The 24,784-nt window shown below is 39.0% G+C and overlaps 1 protein-coding gene across 3 annotated transcripts in view; it reads left to right on the top strand.

Annotated features, from left to right (window-relative positions):
• Ccdc163 (CCDC163 homolog) overlaps window positions 1-24,784 on the top strand; it is a 32,758-nt gene that overhangs the window by 2,379 nt on the left and 5,595 nt on the right. The window contains exons 8-9 of one of the 3 annotated variants that reach the window (XM_074080278.1): window positions 277-469; window positions 1,131-1,437. In XM_074080278.1, the coding sequence (XP_073936379.1) occupies window positions 277-469; window positions 1,131-1,249 (312 nt within the window). In that variant the 3' untranslated portion in view covers window positions 1,250-1,437. Of the gene's footprint in view, window positions 1-276; window positions 470-1,130; window positions 1,438-24,784 lie in introns of those variants that run through there. The other 2 variants (XM_074080280.1, XM_074080279.1) reach the window with 2 other exon arrangements.

Raw genomic sequence — 24,784 nt, forward strand, 5'->3', positions numbered from 1 at the left:
AGACCTGTCTCCACATATTTCCTCATGGAGGCCCTGTTCTTCCTCTGTTTATCCAGGATACCCTCTATCAGCTCCACTCTTCCCTGTGCTAACTCCACCTCTCTCCAAAACCCTTCTCAGACTGGGGTATGGCTCAAGTGGTAGAGCACTTGCTTAGTGTGCATAAGGTGCTGGGTTCCATCCCCGTCACCACAAAACAAACAACAAAACAAAACCCCTCTCTTCTTTACAATCCCTTTGCTCTATACCATGAAAAACTGTCCTTGCCCACATGAGGATTCCAAGTGTACTGAGGAGACCAATTGTGAGGAAGGGTTTCTTCCTGAAGAGGGAGAGGTTTGGTCCTACCTGGGCCCGTGGTCTGGCAGATGTTGGAGCAGCTGCAAAGTGTCCAGGAGGGCAGGGGTCATACTCTGGAGGCTGCCAGGACAGAGGCTCAGGATGACCAGCAGGAACACAACTTCCTCAGGTCAGAAGGTGTGGGTGCTATAGCAGTAGAAGGGATTTGTCTTACAGAGATTAGATACTGGGGACTAAAGTTAACTTATCCTAAATTTGGCCGAAGCTAGTAGGGACTGTATTCCATAAGGTTGCATTCCATAAGGGCAGCATTGGGCATTCTTTACTTGATACAGAGTTAGTCAGATATCTTTATATGTCTGGATGATAACGAGGGAAGAGACTGGAGTCCCAGCCTCAGAAAGAGGACAGTTCTTTGCTAGGAGGGCCTCCTAGACCATTATCACCCATGTGCCTCTGATTCTGTTCTTGTTTTTAGGACCTCAATTCATGTCTTCCAATCTAAGCTGCCCCTGACCACCACCTTCGCCATGTCAGTCTTCCAGACAGTAGCAGTAGCTGGGAAATTTTAAGGAAACTAGGTGGGAGTAAGGGCAGGGATCCCAGGTCTAGGGGAGGCTGAATCTGAATGTTGACTGAATGGCATCTGTCTACTTGCTTAGCACTGGGTAGAACGGAGTCTCTGCCCTTTTCTTTGTGAATCCATTTACCTCTGTTATTACTTATCCTAAATCAGGCCTGTATGTCCCCATCAAACAGGGGACTAGTTCTGTGCATGTCACAGTGCTTATTGATGGTTTGTTTTTGTCTTCCCTTTTCCTTCCCTTTAGATCTCCAGGACAGCACCCTTTCTAACCTGGAGCTCATCAGCATTTGGCTCCATGCCCAGAGTCTTGAGAAAGAGGAACTCTTCCTTGAGGACCCCAAGATGCTCCTGATTGACCTGTAAGGATTTGTAAGCATAGTGAAATGAAGCCTTCTTTCCTACCCTTTCCTCCAAGGCTTATTTCTGGGCAGCTTCCCCTTTTTCTCTTGATAAAACTGGTGTGTGCCCTCTGAGGCTTCTCACTGCTCACCTATCTCTGCTTTCCAACTGCAATAAAGTGGCTTAACCCTCCCTGATGTGTTTTCTGTGAATAAACCTACATGGGATAGACTCAGCTGTATCTTTTTATTTTTCCTGTTACTTGACTGTTTCCTGGACCTCTACCTCTAAATACTGAGTTTATAGACATTTATAGCTGTACATCCTGAGTACAAACTCAGGTGAGCTTGAAAAGAGATAAAAACTCCCATTCTGGTGAGTAGAATAAGCTGGGTTATTACTTTGAGGCAGTAGTGCTGTGGGGTTGCAGAGAAGGGTAAGATATTCTGGTGGGCTCTGGACCTGGGCAATCTGTCACTTCTTTTCCTCATCTCCAGCTTCTAAGTCTTGAGGCTCCCTATAGCCTTTCCACACCTCCTCATCCACAGCAACCCATTCTGTATTTGTATAATAGCCTCTTGCCTGGTCTTTCAGTTTCTCTGTCTCTAATCTAATCACCTTCAGAACTTTTTGACTGTGACTTCCAGTAAGAAATACAAAATTCATGATTCAATACTTATTCTTACTAGGAGTGATACGTCCTTTTTTTTTCTTCAGTGTTGGGGATTGAACCCAGGGCTTCACACATGCTGGGCACATTTTGTACCACTCATTTCTTTTATATTTCATTAAAAAAATGCCTTGTGGCTAATGATCCTGGTTCTTCTGCCATGTGGTTGCTCTCTAGAAAGTATATTTTCCTAGGTGATGAAGGACAGCTATACTTTTCATCTTACTTGGGCTTTGTATTCTAGACAATACAGTCTAAGATTTCCTAAGAACCAGCAGCATATCCCTGAGGCTTCCCTTTTTTTTTTTGGTGGTACTGGAGTTTGAACTCATCCTTGCTAGGCAGGTGCTTTACTACTTGAGCCGTGCCTCCAGTCCCATGAAGTTTCTTTCACTGGTAAACATAGGCAAAATAGCCTTTGGGCTGGAAGCATGGATCAAGTGGAAAAGGAGACAGTAATCTGAAACAAAAGCATAATAAAAGGCTTAGGTAGGACAGGAACTACCTTCAGTTATATTTAAGGCCCTGGCCTAACTGGCAGACCAGTCATAGAAAGAGAGCCTTAGACACCTGAATAACTATGTGGAAGTTCTTAGTTCTTTTCCCCTCAGCATTTGGGAATTGCTGAGAGTGGAGTGATAAAGATCAGTCCTAACTCAGACTCAACCGACCCAGTTTAAAAAAAAAAAAAACACAAAAATCTTGTATCTAACTTCATCTTTTTTTGGTGGTACTGGTTCTTGAATTTAGGGCCTCATGCTTGCTAGGCAGGTGCTCTACCACTTGAGCCACTCCATCAGTCCTTTTTTGTTCTGAGTATTTTCCAGATAGGGTCTCGAGAAGTATTTTCCTGGGCTGGTTTTGAACTGCGATCCTCCTGATCTCTGCCTCCTGAATAGCTAGGATTATAGGCGTGAGCCACCAGTGCCTGGCTCTCATCTTCCTTCTGAAGCACAAGCAACTTCTGTCATTTACCATCTTTCATTGGGCAGGTGATTCATTTGGCTCTAATTGCTACCAGTTCTCTACTTATCAACTACTTTGCATTAAATTCTGAGGGAGACAGGCTTGCTGGGGTGCTAGCTCTTTCACAACAGAAATATTAAACAGCCCTGGGAAACAGTGGTCTTTGAATTGTCACCAGGTGGCAGCACATGATTTGTTGCCAGAAGAATGATACTGAAAAGGCTTTGGGTTAGAGGGACTGGTCTGGTGTGATCTCTTTTCTACCTTCAGAGATTCTGTGAGCTACGAATTAATCTTCCTAAAATAGTGCACTGTTTAGATTATGGTCATGCTCTCAAAAAATAAAAAACAAAAGACAAATTTTGCTTTTAAACCCAACCCACATTCGGCTTCTCTTACCAATATTATTTCCTACCACTAATCTTTCTTAACCTTAATTGTCACTGGGATCACTTGTACTCCAATTATTATTATTATTTTATTTGAAGTGCTGGGGATCAAGCCCAGGGCCTCACACATGGCATATGCTCTACCATTGAGATACATCTTAATTCCTACTCCAACTATTTATAGTCCATGCATCTCCCAGGAGAAGAGAAGTCTAAAGATTTCTGAAGGCCGTCTGTAACTTCAGGGAGTGGTGGAACAGTAAGGTCACTGTATCTGCCTGCTCTTCTTTCCTGTTGCAGTCTACTCAGACATAAGATTTTGATCTCCTGGGGTCCACACATCGGCAAAGCATGGGGAAGTATGTGCCTGTTGAACAGTTGGATAGAATTCTTATTTCCCATTCAGCTATTTCAAAATCCTGTTTTTAATGCTACCTTAAGTTATATCCTTTAAGCCTTCATTGAATTCGATCTTTCGTGGTATAGATGAATTGTTCCCTCAGCATGTTTGTTTGGCTCTACTTACTGTGGTTACTATCTTAAGTCCGTAATAATCATGTATCAGTTTTTCCCTCTCACTATACTGAGATCCTGCAGGACACTGCATTCATAGGGTTCAGCTACAACTTGAGCAACCCAAAAGCCGCGCCAGTGTAGCCCATGTTCTATTGGGCTTATCAATTACCTAACCCTTCTATCTTTGGCATTTTGATTGGTCCATCTTCTGTTTACTGTCCCGCCCTCTAAGAGACTCCTTGGACTTGGGTTTCCCTCAGGTGTATTCTCTCCTTTAGGGTTCCGCCTTTTCAACACACTGCCTCTTCTGTTTTTGCTTCCACTTTCTTCTTATTGGTTCCCTTCGTCCTCTAAGAGTTGGCGCCTAGGGCTGTTGATTGGCTTCTCTGGACGCTCATTGTGCCCACCCTCATACCACGTGGCATTCTTAACGCTAATTGGGTAATTCCACTAGCTCGTTTATTAAGGGCCGGCAATTGATTGGCTTCTCGGAGAGGGGCGTGGCCCGCAGCGGCCCCGCCTCCCAACTCCCTTGCCCCAGGCGTTTCAGTCGCTAGCAGCCGCGGAGCCCAGCGGAGTTTCCAGCTGCCTTGTAGGTCTCGCTGCTCTGATCCTTCTCTTGGCCCCGCCAAATAGGCGGGGGGAGCAGCCCCGACTGTGGGGCCATGGCAGTAGCCTTCTGGTCCTCCGCCGCTTGTAGTCCCGCGGAATCGCCGGCTTCTGCTCGAGGGACCCTCACCGCCTCCGCAGGCTAAAAAGCCACTGCGGCCACACAGCTGCCAGGGCTACTATGCTCCCTCTTGGCCGCCACCTTCCACTCCAGCCCGCGCAGGCACCCGTCCGGCTGCTCATTCCCGCCTCAGGTAACGTCAAGAGCGCGCATGGGGTCCGAACCCAGGGCATCCTGGTCCGTGCGCGCGGCTGCTACACCTTCCTGGTCTCGGAGCCTTGGCGCCTGGGTTGCTTAACACGAGAGAGGACCCCGTGGCTTAGTAGGGGTCCTCCTGGCAGCCACAGGGGGCACTCCCCTCTCGGCCCCTTTCCCCTTCCGTTCTCACTTCCCCAGGGTCCCGGGACGGGCCCGCCTTTTCTCCCTTCAGAGGCTGGGAACCCACTAGAAGTTACTTCACTCAGGCATCTGGTGGCTGACTTTTTTTAGGGACCTCCCTTACTTCCCAGATCCTGGAAACCTTCATGTTCCTCGGAGAACTCCTGTTTCATAAATATACAACTGCCCACTGAGAGCCTCCGCATCTCAGTACCTGCTCCTCCCTCCAGATCTGGACTCCTTCACTTCCATCAAACGTGTTCATTCCTCCCAAAAGAAACAGACTTCCTTCCCTTCCCTTCTCTTTTTCCCTCCTCTGCCTTTTACCCTGCATCTTGAAGACCCTAGACTAAACCTCTATTCAGATTTAGCCAGAAATGAAGCCCAGGTTTGTCTAATTTAAAATTAATAATTTTTATTTATACCTTTGAGAAAAACTTGCCAAAGGGTTTGATCTTTATTCTGTAAGAATGTATTGAAGGTTTATTTAGCAGTTTGACATGATTGGATTATCTCTGGTGAAAATGTGAATGAAGTATTGAAAATTGACTGTGGAGGCAAGTCTTAGGCAAGAAACCAGTGTGCTAAGCTGGGTAAGAAAATGGACTGGATTAGTGGCAAGAAAATGAAGGGAAGAGCACAATTCCAAGAGGTTTTGAAATAGATTTTTTTTTCCTCTTTTTTTTTAGAACTGAGGTTTGAACTCAGGGCTTCATACTTGCAAAGAGAGTGCTGTACTGCTTGAGCTGCACCTCCAGTCTATTTTGCTTTGGCTATTTTGGATAGGGGTCTTGTGAACTATTTGCCCTGGCTGACCTCGAACCTTGATCCTCCTGATCTCAGCCTCCCAAGGAGCTAGGATTACAGAGCCTTAAACTTGGCTCTTTTTTTTTTTTTTTCCGTCCCTAAGTGAGGGATTTCTGACTTGGCTTAGTTTGAATTGGTGGTATTGATGGAAATAAAGAAAGTAAAGAAGCAGTTTTGAGGAGTGGTAATAGATTTGATTTTGGACAACTTCAGTTTGAGATTTTTTTCAGATATGGCTGGAAAATTGGGTCTGAAAATTGGGTGAAAGGTTGGGACTGAATACATAAATTTGAGAGTCAAGAGAGAATATATGGGGGGATATTTGAAACCTTAGTATGGGATGGTAATACTATAAGAAGAGAAGAGCTATTGCCCAGAAGAAGCATCATTGTTTGAAGGATAATAGACACTGAAAAAGACAGGTTAAAGGAATGGGACAAGAACTAGAACAAAATGATATTATTATAGTAGCCAAAGGCAGAAAGAGTTTCAGGATGGGAGGGGAATACTATCCATGTCAGGTGTGCCAGAGGTCCAGTAGAATGAGAATTAGAAAGAAGCTAATGCTTCTGGGAACAAACTTGTATAGGCTCTTAATCAAATTATCCAAACTGGAAACATTTAAATACTTTTGGATTTACACCAATTTTTTTGTTTGCTTTTTAGCATGAAGTGCTTGTATTTTTATTCTCCATATTTTGGAGTAATTATTTACATGATGTTTATAGGTCTGTGGTTTTCCAGTCAAGAAATACAATCTCATTCAGTATATTTAGTTTTATAAGTCGAAGCCAAATCTTTGATGGGCTATATCAGAGGCACAAAGTCTAGAATGTGCGTATTCACAATGGTGTACATTTTGTGCCTTGAATTAGTTTGGCAAGTGTATGGGAAAACCTGGACAGTCCCCTCTATCTTCTTAAGAATTTTATATGTATTTATGAAGATGATTCTGTATTGTAGTAAATCTTTTTGTGCATGGACTAATTTGTATCTCTTCATATTCATCTTGCACAATCTGTATATAGTACATCAAATTTAGAGGTGTGACCTTAAATTTAACTTTTTTTTTTTAAACTGGGAGGTTAATAAAATTTAAACTGCTTAACAAAAAAAAAAAAAGAAAGAAAAAGAAAGAAGCTAATGAATTGAGCAATTAGGATGTTGCTTGTTTCCTTGAAAGGCAGTTTTGATAGTGTGGTGGTTGCAATGATGACAGTAGTCAGATCACAGATTGAGGGAGGCAGTGAGTAAAATTATTGTCAACAGAATGACTGTGAAGGGGAGTTGCTAGCTGTATGTCAGGCACCATAAAGACACTTTATAAATTACAACAGCGTGTACATTAGGTGTCAGTAACCCTCTTTTACAGTTGAGAAGAATGTAGGCAAGGATTTGAATAATGTCTGCCTAGTTCTGAAACCTGAGTTCTTTCTGCTATGGCATGTGTGTCTTTCCCTTTTTCGTATCAGCGAAACAGTTTTGTAAGTTTGGGGGAAAGTTTACCTAGAAAATATGTCTGACATTTCTTTAACATCAAAAGATGTTAAAGATGGAATGGAAAGGTGAGATATTTATTTATTTACTTACTTACTTTTAATGTGATCAGTTATCTGGAGGAATCCACGCTTTTGGAGATTGAAGGAATTATGACAAGTTTCTGACTTGAGTGTTATGGCCCATGGGAATTATCAGTGCAAAATGAAAAGGGAATAGATGAATAATTAGAAAAATGATCAATGGGCTGGAGGTGTGTCTTAAATGGTGGAGAGCATGCCTAGTAAGTGCTAAACCTGAGTTCAAACCATGGCTAGTAAGTGCTAAATGTGAGTTCAAACCCTTGTACCTGGGTTGGCGGAATGGCTCAAGTGGTAGAGTACTTGCCTGACAAGCACAAGGTCTTGAGTTCAAATCCCAGAACCACCAAAACAAAAACAAACACCCCCAAAAACAAACCCTTGTCCCTGACAATCACTAACAATATTAAGGGCCCAATTAGGAATAATATATTTGTAATGGATTTCCCATAGCATGGATTTTACATTTTCTCCCTTAGCCCAAGAGGGAGAGGGCTAAAAAGATGATTAGGTTGATCCAGAATTGGAATCTTCAAAACAGAAAGATAAAATGTGCAGCAACTTTACACTTGCTAATGCTAGTGTGGGAGATATGATTGACTTTGAGGGTCTAAACTGGAGGTTATAAGAAGTAAAATCTACAGAGGCTGGTGTATATACTTGGAAAATGAGATAATCAGAAATGGTTTATAAGAAATGTAAGTGCAAAACTCAGAGTTCAGTATTTCAAGAAAAAGACAAAAATGTGTAACTGTCTCAGTACTGTTGAAGGGAAATGGAAGTGTAGGTAATTGAAGTGTGGGAAGGTTGAGGGGCTATGTTGAATATGTCATCAATATGGATGCCATAGCTGCCTACTATGATAGCAGAGATGGAACAGAGGCAACATTAGGTCCTATAGGTCCTAAGGAGGGACCCACAGTTGCATTGGAGGTTCTTTGGCACTTGTTAGGAAGTGGTATTAGATGGTACAGATGTTTGTGTGTGAATTAACAGTGAAATTCTCACATATCTGGTGTCTTAAATGTATGATGTGTTATTCTCTTATACAGATAGATTTAGGAAGGTTTCTCAAACACAATCCTTTGCAATTTGTCTATAGGGTATGTCTTAATTCTGTGTTAAAAAAAAAAACAAAACGTATATACTGGGAAGCTAAAGATCTCCTACCCCAGGGTCTCCAATAACATTTTGTCTTCATAGTTTTAGTTAATTGTAAAAAGAACATTACACATTTACATTTATTCATATCCTGGTTTATTTAGAGTAGAAAGCTGACTTGCTTTTAATGCTTTTTCCCCTCGGTGAAAGTGTTTATTGATGAATTCTTTGTGTCATTCACTTAATTTTGTTGTGTGAAATAAGTGTTGTGTTGAAATTTGAAACCTGAGATAAGGATTTTTATGGTAGTATTATCTCTTTTTTAGTAGATGAAGCCCAATTGTGTATTGTGTGGGTGATGGCAAATGTTATGGACCAACAGTGGTATTACATTATTTTCTAAGTCATCAAATGGAAATGACTTCTTGTGATCTTACTAGTGTTATTTTTGCTGAGCACTCAGAGGGAGTGGTTGTTTCAGAGAAAAGCCTACTTGTGATAATGTTTAAACCTTCCATTCCTGAATATTTCAGAAAAGTAGTGTGAAAAGAGGAAAAATATTGAAATTCCTAATGGTAATTAATACTGTTATTGACTGTATGACTACAGGCAAATAACTTATCCTCTGTAAGTTTTAGTTTTTTAAAAAGATAGGCAGCAGGAATGGCTCAAGTGGTAGAATGCCTGCCTAGCAATTATAAAGCTCTGAGTTCAAAACCCCAGTGCCACCAAAACAAAAACAAAAACAAAATAAAATAAAAAGTTTAATATTTAAAGCTGGGCATAGTGGGGCATCTCTGAAATTCCAGGACTTGGGAGGGTGAAGCAGGAAGATAGATCAGATCATTACAAGGATTGTTTCCCCATTTTTTTCTTTTTGGTGGTACTGGGCCTCACGCTTACTAGGCACTCCTCTACTACTTGAGCCACTCCTCCAGCCTCATTGTTTTTTTTAAACACCTGTATAGTATTGCATAAAATTCTATCAAGTGGAAGTATCATAATGTATTTAACTTGTTCCTTATTATGGACATTTATATTGTTTCAGTCTTTGAATTGTGTAAGCAATGCTGTAATGAAGACATATGAATTTGTTGTTTTTCATGTTGTGCAAGAAGATTTGTGGGATAAATTCCCAGAAGCAGGATTTCTAAATTAAGGTGTATACACATTTGTCACTACGAATTGCTGAATTGCCTTCCTTAGGGATTGTTTCAAGATATATTTCCTATTCACCCACTAACATTGGCTGTATCATAGCTAATACATAGTGCTTACTGTGTCCTGAGGGTACTGTTCTAGGTGCTTTATCTACATTATCTCATTTAATTTTAGCAAAATTCTTTTTAGATACTAATATTATCTCTGGTTTTCAGATGACTACATCAAGGAATAGAGAATGTAAGTGACTTGCCCAAATCACATAGCTACTAAGTAGCAGAAATCTAAACTAAGCCCTCTGGCTTATATCTTGTTGCTATCAAACTTGGATTTTCACCAATCTGTTAGACAGAAATGATACCTCAGAGTAGTTTTAATTTTTCCAATTATGCTAAGGTTAAGCATCTTTTTATATGAGTCATTCATATTCCCTTTTCTTTAAATTACCTGTTTAAATCCTTTACCTGGTCTAGAGGTATGACTTAAAAAAATCCTTTAAAACTCTTTACCTGTTTTTCTGTTGAGTTATAGGTCTCTTTCCTATTGATTTCTAAAAATGTATCTATAAAAAGTTAAATGTTTTGTCTGTGATAGGTTTTAGAAGTATTTTTCCTTTTTCTTTTTTTTTAATGCTAGAGATTGTACCCAGGGCTACATGCATGCTAAGCACTTCCACTGAGCTACACTCCCAGTCCCATTTTGATATTTGTCTGCTGACTTCTTTTATTTTATTCCTCTATAGAAGTTCTAGACTTTTATGCAGACATACTTCTTAATCTTTTATTTTATGGTTTTTGGATTTTGAGTTATAGTTATAAAGGCCTTTTGCATTTCAATCCTTAGTTTTTTAATCTATCCAATGGGAATAATAGAACAGAATTATTATGAAGGTCAAAGTGCCTTGCAAACTGTAAACTGTAAATCATTATACAGATGAGATGTGGTGTTATTTATTAATTTGTCTTTTGAACAATGTCATTTCCTTCCCTGCATTAAGTGGAGTGATATAATTTTATTTCTGCAATGGAAATTTAGGATGGCATTGATCTTAATGTTTTCCTTGGGCAATTTGTGTGAGATGTTTTTCAAAATGATTTCTACAATGAATTCATTGTGGAAATCGTGAAATATTTTTGCATATTTTAGTCTTGTTCTTCCTTGTATTTGAATTTGACTGACAGTTCTTAGTTGTTTTGCTTTCATATAAGCTATGGTTCACAAATTTGCACACAAATTATTGTGCATACTGATCCTACTGATCAATAGGAATTTATAATTTAGGAAGACTAAAAAATTTATAATTATCAAAGTAATGAATATTCATTAAGAAAGAAGTGGGGAAATACAAATGCAAGCAATATTATGAAAAACAGGGCACGTGAAGGAAGGTCACTAATGGGAGAGGAAGGGTGAAAGAAGGAAGTTAAGGTGTATATGGTTGAATATAGAGTTTTTAAACCTGTTGAAATCACCATAAGAAGGGGACTAAGGTAAAAAGGAGAAAAATAGAGGAGATGAACCAATTCAGGTTATAATACATATACAAATGGAAATGTCACAATGAAGCTCTGCATAGCTAGCTCTCTCTCTCTTTTTTTTTTTTCCCCCAATACTGGGGCTTGAACTCAGGGCCTCCACCTTGAGCCACTCTGCCAGCCCTTTTTTTGTGATGGTTTTTGTCGAGATAGGGTCTCATGAGCTATTTGCCTGGGCTGGCTTCAAGTCAGGATCCTCCTGATCTCTGCCTCCTGAGCAGCTAGGGTTATAGGTGTAAGCCACCAGTGCCCAGCTTGTATAGTTATCTTATACAAACAAACATGTCTTTTTTCAAAAACAGAGAACAGGAAAGTAAAACAGGTCCTGTCCAGGGTTGGCACCAGTGGGAAGGGGAGGCTGTAGGGAAAGGTTGTAGAAGGGTGAATATGGTGAAAATATTATATACTCATGTAGGAAGATGGAAAAATGAGACTTGTTGAAAGTGTTCCAGGAATGGGGGAAGTGGAGGATAAAGGAGAATGATGGAGGGGGTGAATTCAGCTATGATACATTGTAAGAACTCTTGTAAATGTTACAGTGTACCCTTAGTATAACAATACTAAAAAAAAAACTAAAGAAAAAAGAAGTGGGGAAAAATATCAGAAAGAAAGAAAAAAAATAAAGAAAGAAAGAATTGGGAAGCTGGTGTGGTGGCATACACCTATGATCCCAGCACTTGGGAAGCTGAGGTAGGGGAATATTTTATTTTTTTTTTATTTTAGCCACATACCCTGAATGATTTGTGTGTGTGATGAAAGTGAAAGTGATCATTTATATATACAAAATGATAAAATCACTTTAATATATATATAAAATCACTCTAGGTAAAATAATTAAGGGTGTCTAGGGCAGAGTCCAAAATTCAGGGTATGAATAATGGATGAAAACTTAGTGAAGAAAAGTGAGGAAAGAACTGGGCATAGTGGCTCATGCCTGTAATTCCAACACTGGGGAGGTAGAGGCAGAGGAGGATCATGAGTTAAAGACCAGCCTAGGCTATAGCGTGAGACCTTGTCTAAAAAAAGAAAGAGCCAGGCACTGGTGGCTCACACCTGTAACCTTAGCTACTCAGGAGACAGAGGTCAGGAGAATTGCAGTTCAAGGCCAGCCCCGGGCAAATAGTTTGTGAGACCCTATCTCAAAAATAACCAACACGAAAAAGGGCTGTCAGAGTGGCTCTAGTGGTAGAGCACCTGCCTAGCAAGGGTTGGGGCCCTGTGTTCAAGTCCTAGTACCACAAAAGAAAAAAAGAAAAATAGAAGAATTAGTAAGTAGAGAAGATTTTGAGAGAATGTAAATTTCTTCCCCAAGATTCAATGAGTTAATAACTAATGTTAACATTTTTCATATTGTCCTCTCAGAATTCTTGCTCTGTGTATGTCTATTTTGTCAAAACCAACTCTCAGGCTTGGCAGAGTGCCTGACTCTTGGGAGGTGCAAAATAAATATTTATCAACAGAGTGAACGAAATTATGAATATATTTTTTACTTAGAAAGTTGGAATCTCAATGTCTAAATTGTTTTTCTCCTGTATATTTTGTACATTTTGATTTATATCATAGCATTAAAATTTTTATGCCATAATCCATTTGAAGGTGAACAAGTTTAAGTCCAGGCCTTTATGGAGCTCATAGTTCAGTAAAAGAGACAGATAAGCAACAATTAATATACTGTATGATAAGTGTAATAGAGATTTGTGTAAGGCATTATCAACGCACAGAAAAAGGAGATTGAGGGGTCAGAGAACACTTCTACATGAGTTGATTACTGAAAGAGCCATATGGAAGAAGCCAGGAAGGACACACCAAGGAAAAACAATATTGCACGCAGAGGCACTTAGTATGGGCAGGGCTCTACAGGTAATTCTCTGTTTGGTAGTTGATTGTGTCTATAGCTAAAGGAATAAAGAGAGATAATACTGAAAATGAGGGTAGGGACGGAATGCAGAAGACCTGTTATGTGGTACATGAAGGGTCTTATCCTGAAGAATAGGTTGGAAGACGTGGAGAGTGGAGCTAAGACCAAGAAGATGTTAGCTGAGAACCAAATAAGTATTATTCAGGAAGTACTATACACTGGAATGAGGTAGAAGGCCACTTAAGCTGAGATAGGAAGGAAACATTGTATTTGTTTGAAGGATGGAGATTTGGCTAATTTTAGTGGAGTCAAGTCCTTGAATGCCAAGATAAAGAGTTTTTATAAGCAACAGATGTTGAAGATTTTAAACTGTCCTAGGTGTTGTATGAAAACTACTGTGGGTTGCATTTTACTTCCTTCCTGCTAGTCTGAAATGCTGTTGAAATCTTTGGTGCCTGTGAAATTGAAATACTATTCAAGAAAATTGTACTTAAAAAGGAGTGAAATTCTAAACTGAAAAATTACTGTTTTTAGAAGATACACACACATCTATGTATGTATATAAAACCTGTGAAAATAGGCATTGTGTGAAATATAATAAAAGTGTGTGCTTGTCTCCTTTAGATGTGTGTGTGTGTGTGTTTTACTGGTTATTGAACCTAGGCCCTTGAGCATGATAGGTCGAGTGCTCTTACCACTTGAGCCATGCCCCAGCCCTTTTGTTTTTATTTTATTTTCAGACAGTCTGAACCTTTGCCTAGGCTGGCCTTGAACTTGTGATCCTTCTGCCTTCATCTCCAGAGTAGCTGGGATTACAAGTGTGTACCACCATGTTTGGTTTCCTTTGTATTCTTAAGACCAAATAACTACTGGTATGGTAAAGCTCTGATCTTTTTGAGGCTTCACAAGTTCAGGGAAATCACACTAAAAGGTCTCTTAAATCTACATAATTAGGACTTGAGGTATAGCTCAGTAATGAAGTTCTTGCCTAACATGTGTGAGGTCCCTAGCATCACAAAAAAACCAAACACAAAACCAAAAAACCCAACCAAACTCTCCATAATTATATTATAGAATACATCTCTGACTGGAACTGTATTGGTTTTTCCTAAACTTTATTTACTTTTATTTTTTGAAATTTATTTTATTTTTGACTTATACATTAGCAATATGAGGGGATGTCATTCTGATAATTCCATACATGTGTGCAGTGCACCTTTAATAAGCTCACCTCCTCTATTATATTCCCATTCACACTCTCCCTCTTTGCCCCTCTTTCAGTGTTTGGTGGGTTTCATCATGCTGTCTTCAGATGTATTTATCCAATGTACCTCCATCTTCTTCACCCCTCAGTATCCTTTCTTTTTCCCCCCCTTTCCTCAATTTTTATCAGAAAGAAAATATTTAAACTGGGTGCTGGTGTCTCACGCCTGTAATCCTAGCTACTCAAGAGGTAGGGATCAGGAGAATTGCAGTTCGAAGCCAGCCAGACAAATAGTTCCATGAGACCCTATCTCAAAAAAACCCTTCAAAAATAGGGCTGGTAGAGTGGCTCAAGGTGAAGTCCCTGAGTTCAAATCCCAGTACTGCAAAAAAAAAAAAGTATTTAAAGGAAGCAAAAGAAATAGCTAGTAGACTGAAGTTAGTATGAATTCAGTTTAATGATTATGTCTTTTGCATTTGTTTTTCTGCATACTCATAATTGGATATTTTGAGAGACTCAGGTACTATTATGGGAGGGGGTACTGGAGTTGAACCCAGAACCTCATGCATACTAAGCATATAAACTGAACTACACCCCAGCCCCAACTGTCTTTTTTGTTGTTGTTGGTATTGTTTTTAACCTGCTATGATGGGGATTGAACCTAGGGTCTTGCACATGCTAGGCAAGTGGTGTACCATTGAGCTACAACCCCAGGATCCCTCCAACTGCCATTTTTAATGGCTGTAAAATATTCTCTTTCCTTTTTTTTTTTTTTTTTTTGGTGGCACTGGGGTTTGGACTCAGGGCCTTATGCTTGCTAGGCAGGTGCTTTACCACTTGAGCCATACCACCAACTCCAAAAAACTTTATTTGAGAGAGAAAACAAGGTTGAAAAAATATTATTTGTTGAACTTTATTTATTTATTTTGTGTGGTACTGGGACTTGAACTCAGGGCCTCCACCTTGAGTCATTCTACCAGCCCTTTTTCTGTTTTTTCAAGATAGGGTCTCGAGAACTATTTGCCCAGGCTGGCTTCGAACTGTGATCCTCCTTATCTCTACCTCCTGAGTAGCTAAGATTACAGGCATAAACCACCAGTACCCAGCTCATGTTATTAATTTTTCTGTTTTGCCTTCTTTAACCTTCATAATGTAAACTATACAATAGTCTACCCTAACTCTAGGAACCTGACTTCCTCTTTCTTCTTCTTCTTTTTTTTTTTTTTTAACAGTACTGGGGTTTGAACTCAGGGCCTACACATTGAGCCACTCCTCCAGCCCTTTTTTTGTGATGGGTTTTTTTGAGACAGGGTCTCGTGGACTATTTGCCTGGGCTTCAAACTGTGATCTTCCTGATCTATGCCTCCTGAGTAGCTAGGATTATAGGCGTGAGCCAAGGGCACCTGGCCTCTTTCTTCTTGATTGCTTTCTTTTCTAGTCTCTAACAATGCTTCTAACATCAGAAGGGGTGAGTTGCTTATCAGTCCAACTCAAATAGGAAAATTAATCAAAAGAGATATTATTCTGGAAATTTTTATCTCCCTTTGCTACTTTAGCATCTCACATCCCTTGAATGAAGTCGAATATTGGTTTGTTTTATGTCATTTCATGTTCTAGCCTATGAAGTTATAGGTTCATCTAGTTTGTACAGATTAGAAACTGTATTTATTTTATATGATGCTGGAGATCAACCACAAGCTATATCTTTTTTTTTGTTATTTAAAAATTTTTTTAATATATATTTTTTTCTTTATTCATTTATTCATATGTGCACACATTGTTGGGGCCATTTTCCCCCTTGCCTCCCACCCCCCCTTCCCCCACCCCCCTCGCTTCCAGGAAGAACCTGTTCTGCCCTTTTCTCCAATTTTTTTGAAGAGAAAACATAAGCAATAATAAGGAAGACATGGTGTTTTTGCTAGTTGAGATAAGGATAGCTCTACAGAGAGATTCCTAGCATTGCTTCCATGCAGAAATGTATTACAACCCGAATTGATTCATCTCTACCTGACCTCTTCACTACTTCCCCATCACCTTCCCATATTGACCTCTGTCATTTTAAGGTTACTGTATTAGCTCCTCTTTGGTCATTTTTTATTAGCATAACATTGATAATACAAGCGAGTTTTCTCTGTGATAATTCCATAGATGAGCACAGTGTATTTTGAACAAGTTTACCCCCTCTATTATATTCCCTTAACAGAAACTATATTCTTTATGTCCAGATGGTGATAAACAATAGTCCTACTGAATTCTGTAATCTGTGCATCATTTATGTAATATTTTGTTTTTTAAAACTTTTTCGGTGGTACTGGGATTTGAACTCAGCTATATTTTGAGTCAGGTTCTTGCTATGTTGCTCAGGTTAGACTTACACTCCTGGGCTTATGCTATCCTCTTGCCTTCCTAGTAGCTGGGACTACAGGCTGGGGCTACCATGCCTTGAATGGCTAAACTTTAAAGAAAGTTATCAGGGAGATCTTGATGTCATGTTCCATGGGAAACTTGAAGGGGTGTATTTGCCCTTGGGAAGACTTGCTACCTAAAAAGTTATCATAAAGGGGTGGGGGCTTGGTTCAAGTGGTAGAATGCCTGTCTAGGAAGTACAAGACCCTGAGTACAACTCCCAGTACTACTCCCCAATCCCCTCCCCTCAAAAAAAAAGCTATCATAAAGAAGAAAGAAAACAGCCAGGTATGGTGGTACACATCTGTAATCTCATAATCCCAGCACTCAGGAGGCTGAGGCGGGAGGACTGAAAGTTTGAGGCCAGCCTGGGCAACATAGCAAGACTCTATCTCAAAAAAAGAAAAGAAAAGAAAAAAAGACTTAATTTGTTGAAGATTTGAGGTAGCTAGAACTAGGGAACTCTTATTCACTACCTTGCTGAGTGCTGTGTGTGTGTATTTATCCTTTAATCTCTTGTACTCTTTTAATTCTCATAATAGCTCAGAGAAACTGTTACTATTTATCTCTGTTTCATAGATAAGGGGCTCAGAGAATTTAGGTAACATATCTACTATGTCTGAGTAACATGTTTCATTCTGTTACTAAGTTGGAATCAGTGTTTTTATTTTTGTTTTTTTGGGTTTTTTTGCAATGCTAGGGATTGAACACCCAAGACCTTGGGCATCCAAGTGGTAAGTGCCCTACCACTGAGCTGCCTTCCTAGCCCTGCCTGGAATCAGAAGTTTTAAAACTTGTATTGAAATAGAAAAAACAATCAAAAAATCATATGGAAACTCAAAAGACCCCGAAAGCCAAAGTAATCCTGAGCAAAAGGAGCAATATTGGAGGTATAATACCTGATTTCAAAATATACTACAGAGCCATAGTAAGAAGAACAGCATGGTACAGAAACAGACAAATAGACCAGTGGAATAGGATGGAATATTCAGAAATAAGCCCAAATAGGTGGTGCTATCTGATTCTTGACAAAGGTGCCAAAGATATATATTGGAAAAAAGTCTTTTTAACAAATGCTGCTGGGACACCTGGATAACTACTTGTACAAGATTAAAACTACATCCCTTCTCTCACCCTGTGTAAAAAATAAACTCAAAATGGACAAAAGATCTTAATATAAGACCTGAAACTTTGAAACAACTAGGAAAAAACATGCAAGATCTAGGCACAGGCAAGGATTTTCTTTTTTTGGCGATACTGGAGTTTGAACTCAGGACCTCATGCTTGCTAGTGAGGCACTCTACCACATGAATCACTCCCTTTTTTATGATAGATATTTTTCAAGATAGGGTTTCTAAGAACTATTTGCTTGGGCTGGCTTCAAACTGCGATCTTCCTGATCTCTGCTTCCTAAGTAGCTAGGATTACAGGTGTGAGCCACCAGCATCAGGCAATTAGGATTTTCTGGATAGGACTCCAGTAGCTCAGGAAATAAGAGCAAGAATTGACAGATGGAATTGCATCAACTTAAAAAGCTTCTGCATTGCAAAAGAGACAATCAACAGAGTGAAGAGACAGCCTACAGAATGGTATAAAATCTTTGCCAACTAGATATCTGACAGAGGATTATATCCAGAGTATATGACAAGCTAAAAAAAGAAAAAAACACCAAAAGAACAAATAATCTAGTCAATAAATGGGCAAATAAATAGACACTTTTTTTTGTCAGAAGAACAAATGCCAATAAACACGTTAAGAAGTGTTCAACATTATTAGCCATCAGGGATGCAAATCAAAAACTATATTGAGATTCTCAGCACTACCACCAGCACCAAAAACACCTCACAAAAACCTTGCGTTTAATTTATGTCAAGCACACACGTACTTTATTTTTAAATTTTTGTTTTATTGTTTTTACATTTACTCACACATGTACTTTAAAATATATAACAATAGATTATTTCAGAAAGATCACTTTTTCCTGTCTTATTACATAGAATGTTACTTTGTATGTTTTTTTCCTTTTTTTTTTTTTTTTTTTTTGGTGGTACTGGGGTTTGAACTCAGAGCCTCACACTTGCTAGGCAGTCACTCTACCACTTGAGCTACTCTGCCAGCCCTTTTTTGTGTTGGGTATTTTTGAGGTAGGGTTTCTTGCACTATGTTCCCAGGCTGGCTTTGAACCACAGTCCTCCTGATTTCTGCCTCCCGAGTAGCTAGGATTACAGACATGAGCCACTGGCACCCAGCTCTAAATACTTTTCTAATTTCAACATTTTTACCATCACTAAATACTTTTTTGAATTATCTAGTACTGTTTGTCATGGTATATCTTTCTATCTAAGCTGTTTGAGATGCAGCATTTATATGCTACTTCACTAGAAATTGGAATCCAAGCATCAAGTACTTTTTCGTTCAGCATAAGGCCAGTTGGTTTTCTCATTTCTAGTGTCAATATTTGTGATTTTATTTTATTTTTTCTGATGAGGTTTTTGGAGATAGGGTCTTGTGAACTATTTGCCTGGCCTCGATCCTCCGGATCTCTGACTGCTGAGTAGCTAGGGTTACAGGTGTGAGCCACCAGCACTAGGTGGTGTTTGTGATCTTTATCTTCATGCTGAATTTGCTTTCTGGATTTTTTTTTTTTTTTTTTGGTGGTAGTGGAGTTTGGACTTAAGATCTCACGCTTGCTAGGCAGGCACCGTACCACTTGAGCCACTCTATTGGTCCTGAACTATTTTTTAATGACACAATGCTTACCATTTTTGTGTGTGTGTGCCTGTTGCCCTTTTTTCCTTTCATTATGAAAAAATATATAATGAACACCTATTTACCTGTCACCTAGCTTGAAAAGTTATTAATATTCTATAAAATTTACTACATCTCTTTTGTAGTACATTTTAATGTAAATGCAGACATGACATTTCACTGTGTGCATCTGCAAAAATAAGTTGTATGCAATCTTAATATCATTATTATACTTAAAATTAATAATTTGTCTGCTAATACTATGCTTATTCAGATTTCCCCAATTGTCTTTTATAGCTTGAAAAATCAAGACATTACACTTAGTTATTTTAACTATTAATTCCTCTTCAGATTCTGAATTTGAACACAGTATGATGTACTCCAAAGTATATGCTTTTCTTTCAGTGGCAAGAAAAAAACTATAAAAACTTGAACTTTCCAATCATAGACCAGACTGCTTGAGGAAATAGTGAGTTCTTTTTGTTACCCTGTTGTTTAAGAAGGCTGAGCTGACTTGATCTCTGCAGTATCCAATTCAATGGACAGTATTACTTTGTAGTATTTGGGGTGTTTGCTGTTTCCATCTTGTTTTCTGTGGAATACTTTGTCTTGGTTTTATTTTTATGTCTGTTATTCATTTTCAGTCTCATTTATGTGCTCTTTAACTTGTATCTGTTGATGTTCTCCTAGCCTCTTATCTGCTGTCACCTAAAGACATAAAAGAGGCAGAGATCAAGAGGATTGGTGTTCAAAGTCAGCCCCAGGCAAATAGTTCCTGAGATCCTATCTTTAAAATATCCAACACTAAACGGGAGTGATGGAGTGGTAAGAGTGCCTGCTTAGCAGTGCCCTGAGTTCAAACCCCAGTACTGCCAAAAAAAAAAAAAAAACAGCTAGGGACTGGACTCACGTGGTAGAGTGCTTGCTTTTAGCATGCTTCAGATACTAGGTTCCACCCTAGTATCTGCAAAACAAACACACAAACAACATAAAGGAGCCAGGCTTTGGCACGTACATAGAAGGAACTCAATATTACTTGTATGTATTCTTCAGTAAGTGCTAGTGACTCTCAAATGTAATTTTTAATCTGGTCCTGTCTTCTAAGCTTCATGGTGTTGTCTTCACCTGCTTTCTGGACATTGTTACTTGGTGTTTCTTCAGTTATCTCAAACTTAGTAAGATCAGAAAAGAATTTGATTAAGAATATAGGGTCTGGGCTTGAATACTAATATTCTTTTTTTTTTTTTTGGTGGCCCTGAGTTTTGAACTTGGGGCTTCACACTTGCTAACTAGCCGCACTACTGCTTGACCCATGCTGCCAGCCCTGGGCTTGAACTCTCATTCTGTCACTTCTTGGCTATAGGATTGGGCAGGTGAACTATTTCTTTCATAATTTTGTTCCCACATTTGTAAAATGGGGTCATAATAGTATCTGAGAGGACCGTTATGATTATTAAGTATAAAGTACTTGGAAAGGTATCTGAATTACAGTAAATATTCAGTAAATAATATCTTATAGCATCTGTCATAACCCCTCACACCTAGTGGGAGCCCTGTTAACATTTGAGTTCGTTAATAGAGGAAATTCCTGAATTGGCCAAAAATTCAGGAAGTAGTGAACTTCCAAATGCCTGAAACTTAACTTTCAGCTTAAGTTTTTATGTCATATCTCAGGACCTGGTGGATTTTAGTTACATGGAAAATATGATGTTTATCCTAAAGAGCTAATATACTTGTAAGAACTAGCTTTTGATCTGTCTGGCACTAGTGTATGCCATTGTGTATATTTGTGGTTAATTAAATAGGTAATGCCATTTTTTATGGTAGAATACCTTTGGTTTGAATGAAAACCATGACTTATAATTTCACAGCAGACCTGTCATGTAGATTTGCCATGTGTTTGGTCTTGATGCACAGGCTAATATACTTGTCAATATTCCTCTTCTGGAAAGCGAATGACTAGATTTCTAGGCTACATATCACTCATGTGAATCCTTACTTTATTTTGGATTATTTAGGGACTTTTTTGTTGTTGTTGTTGCAGTACTGGGGAATGAACTCAGGGTCTCACTAGTTAGGGACTTTTTATGATTATAGAAAGAAGAGAAAAAATGATTAGGACATTAGCATACTTATTTGCATTCTTTTTCTATTCTTTATACCTAGAATATTAAAGTCTACTGAAACCTCAGTAATCCATTTTCTTCACTTTGTTTTCATTATCAACTTTGTGCGTACTCGAGACCGTATTTGGATGCGTGTTGAAGATGTTTAGTTACTGGCAGACACTTTCTTATCCTGCTGTCTGTTGGTTGATAGCTTTTTGTGCCTGCACTATTGTGATGTTTCATTTACTTTGTTTTTATGAAATGAAATGGCAAGAAACAAATACTGTGCATTAGAACAGAACAGAAGGAATGACTGAGAGATGGCATATTTTTCCTGTCAGCTTTTCACCCATCCCTTAAAAAGTCTGAATGCTAATTTTAAGTCTGTAGTGATTAAATGAGTGTTTTGCCTTAGAGGTTGATGGAATTATCATTTGTACACTTTTTAGTCTCCTTGTTCAGGGAGAGTGGAGTATAGGAGAATAGAATAGTAGTAGTAGCTTTTATAGCTAATTTGCAAATAATTTTTCCATGGAAATGTAACTATGATTCTGGAACATGTGTGTTACAGTGGGAAGTACTTAGGTTTGGGAACTATCAGATTTGAATCCTGAGTCTGTCACTCATTGTTTGTGTTTGAGCAAGTTTTAATTTCTCAGGGTCTTAATTTTCCATCTTTTCATTGGAGATAACTACTTTGCAGAGTTGTCACAGAGATTAGAGGGAACATATACAAAATACTTGGTAGAACACTTGGGTCATAGAAAATTGTGGCTGCAGTTATTATTTCCAGAAGCATTTCAAAAAGAATGTGGTCTGAGAGTCCTAAAAGTTTGATCCTCTGGGAAAATGATTTGTGGAATTCCCACTTTGGAAAAAATATATAATATTGGGTATAGGATATTTAGGTTTTTTTTTTGTGGTACTGGGGTTTGAACTCAGGGCCTATACCTTGAGCCATTCCACCAGCCCTATTTATTTGTGTGTTGGGTTTTTTTGAAATAGGGTCTTACAAATTATTTGCCAGGGCTAGCTTCGAACCATGATCCTCCTGATCTCTGCCTCCTGAGTAGCAAGGATTACAGGAGTGAGCCACCTGTGCCCGTCTCATTAATTTTTTATTGGTAACTTTTCAAATTACTTTCTCTGTTCAAAGCTTTTATGTATCCCTTGTTTCTACAAGACAACTCAACTCCAATGTAAATGAACCTTAGAAAAGAAACTTACCTGTGTAGATGACTAAGAAAATTTTTGATCTTATAAATATTGTAGTTGAAAACACAGTTAATAAAAAATTATTTGTGTGCATTCTTGTAAGACACAATGGTTCTGGCATTTTTGAAATATCACTAAAGGCTCTTTCCTAGTTTAAGAATAAAAGTGATTGTTTCTAATACTGTGTTTCTCAACAGGGAGGCTATTGCATTTAGGGCAGGACAATTCTTTGTTGCGGGGGACTGTTCTGTGCATTGTATAAAATTTAGCTCCCTTGGCTCCTGCCCACTCGAGTATCACCCACTCCACACCCCTAACATTCATTCATTCTTTCTCTCTCTCCCTGCTCCACCAGCCCTCTTTTTTGTCATGGATTTTTTTGAGATACAGTCTAGTGAACTATTTACCTGGGGCTGGAGTCCATCCACCATCCTCCTGATCTCTGCTGCCTGAGTAGCTATGATTTTAGGCATGAGCCACTGGCATCTGGTTTTTTTTTTTTTGGAGACATATGTAGCCCAAGTTGGCCTTGAACTTTCAGTCTTCCTGCTTCTTTGTCCCAAGTGCAGGCATTTACCAGCATGTACCTCCACACCCAACTCTAAATGAAAAACAATGTAAACACATATAAATCCACACACATAGTGCTGATACTGGCATTTGAACTCAGGGCTTTGCACTTGCTAGATAGGCACTGCCGCTTGAGCCACACCTCCAGCCATTTTTGCTCTGGTAATTTTGTTTTGTTTTGTTTTTGGTGGTTCTGTAGTTTGAACTCAGGGCTTCATGCTTATGAGGCAGGCATTCTACCACTTGAACCATTCCACCAGTCCTGCTCTGGTTATTTTGGAAATAGGGTCTCACTTTTTGCCCAAGCTGGCCTGGACCTATTTTATGCTTCCTGTTCTGTTGGGATGACAGGTGCATGCCACCATGCCCATTTTTATTTTGTCATTGACATGTGGTCTTGCAAACATTTTTGTATGGGCAAACCTGGAACCATGACCCTTCCGTCTCAGCCTCCCACGTAGCTTGGGATCACAAGCGCATACCACTGCATGCTGCTGTTGGTTGAGATGGGGTCTCACAAACTTTTTGCCCGGACTGGCCTTGAACTGCCAATTCTCCCAACTTTGGCCTACCAAGTAGTTAGGATTATAGATTGGCTTTATGTGAGGAAAAAAAATGGACTTTTTTTGGTGGGACTGGGATTTGAACCCTAGGCTTCATACTTGCAAAGTAGGTGCTGTACCACTTGAGCCATACTTCCAGTCCATTTCACACTGTTTATTTTGGATATGGGGTCTTGTGAACTATTTGCTCAGGCTGGCCTTGAACTGTGATCCTCCTGATCTCATCCTCTCAAGTAGCTAGGATTACAGGCATGAACCACTGGCACCCAGCTCTATGTGAGATATTTTTAATAAAGAGGATCAAGTATTACCAATTTTCATTTAAAAAAATTCAAGTTTTGGGCTGGTGGAGTGGCTCAAGTGGTAGAGTGCCTACCTTGCAAGTGGTGAGGCCATGAGTTCAAACCCTAGCACCATACCTCAAATGCTCACTAAAACTAACTTCATGCTCCAAGCTACCAATACTGGAGATCTATACTGATTAAAAAAAAAATTCAAGTTTTGACTGATAACATAGCTCAGTGGTAGAGTGTTTGCGTAGCATGTGCAAGGCCCTGGATTCAATTCTGAGCACTGAAAAAACAAGTTTTTATAAGCTTAGAATTAATTATTCATACTTTATCAACAAAGTGTAATATTTTGAATCAAGCAGTCCCTTTAGAGCTAAAGTTGCACTTTAAAAGGTAAGATGTGGTTTTAGTTGTTCATACATACTTTTTCTGCTTAATTATAATTTGTAAGACTACATTGAAAACCACTTATAGCTTGGTTGATTTCGTTTTAAATGTGGTTATTTAGTATTCTGTCCAGCGGAGCAGAAGACATGGTTTGGAAGTTTTCCCTTGCTCAGCACTTCTCGAAAATGTATTAATAAAGTTCTTATTCCCAGGGGGACTATTCTTTTTCCATTCATCTCACTTGTCTAGTAATTAATTCTACTTTAGCATTGAGTGGGGCTCTACACTAAATATCAGTATTTGGTGTAAGCTCTTTTATATTTTATTTATATATATTTTTGGCAGTGCTAGTGGTTGAACTCAAGGCCTTGCATTTGGTAGGCAGGCACTCTCCCATTTGACCCACTCCATCGACCTTTTTTTATATTTTAAATTTATGG

The sequence above is a fragment of the Castor canadensis genome, chromosome 7 (assembly GCF_047511655.1).
Source record: "Castor canadensis chromosome 7, mCasCan1.hap1v2, whole genome shotgun sequence".
Taxonomy (NCBI): Eukaryota; Metazoa; Chordata; class Mammalia; order Rodentia; family Castoridae; genus Castor; species Castor canadensis.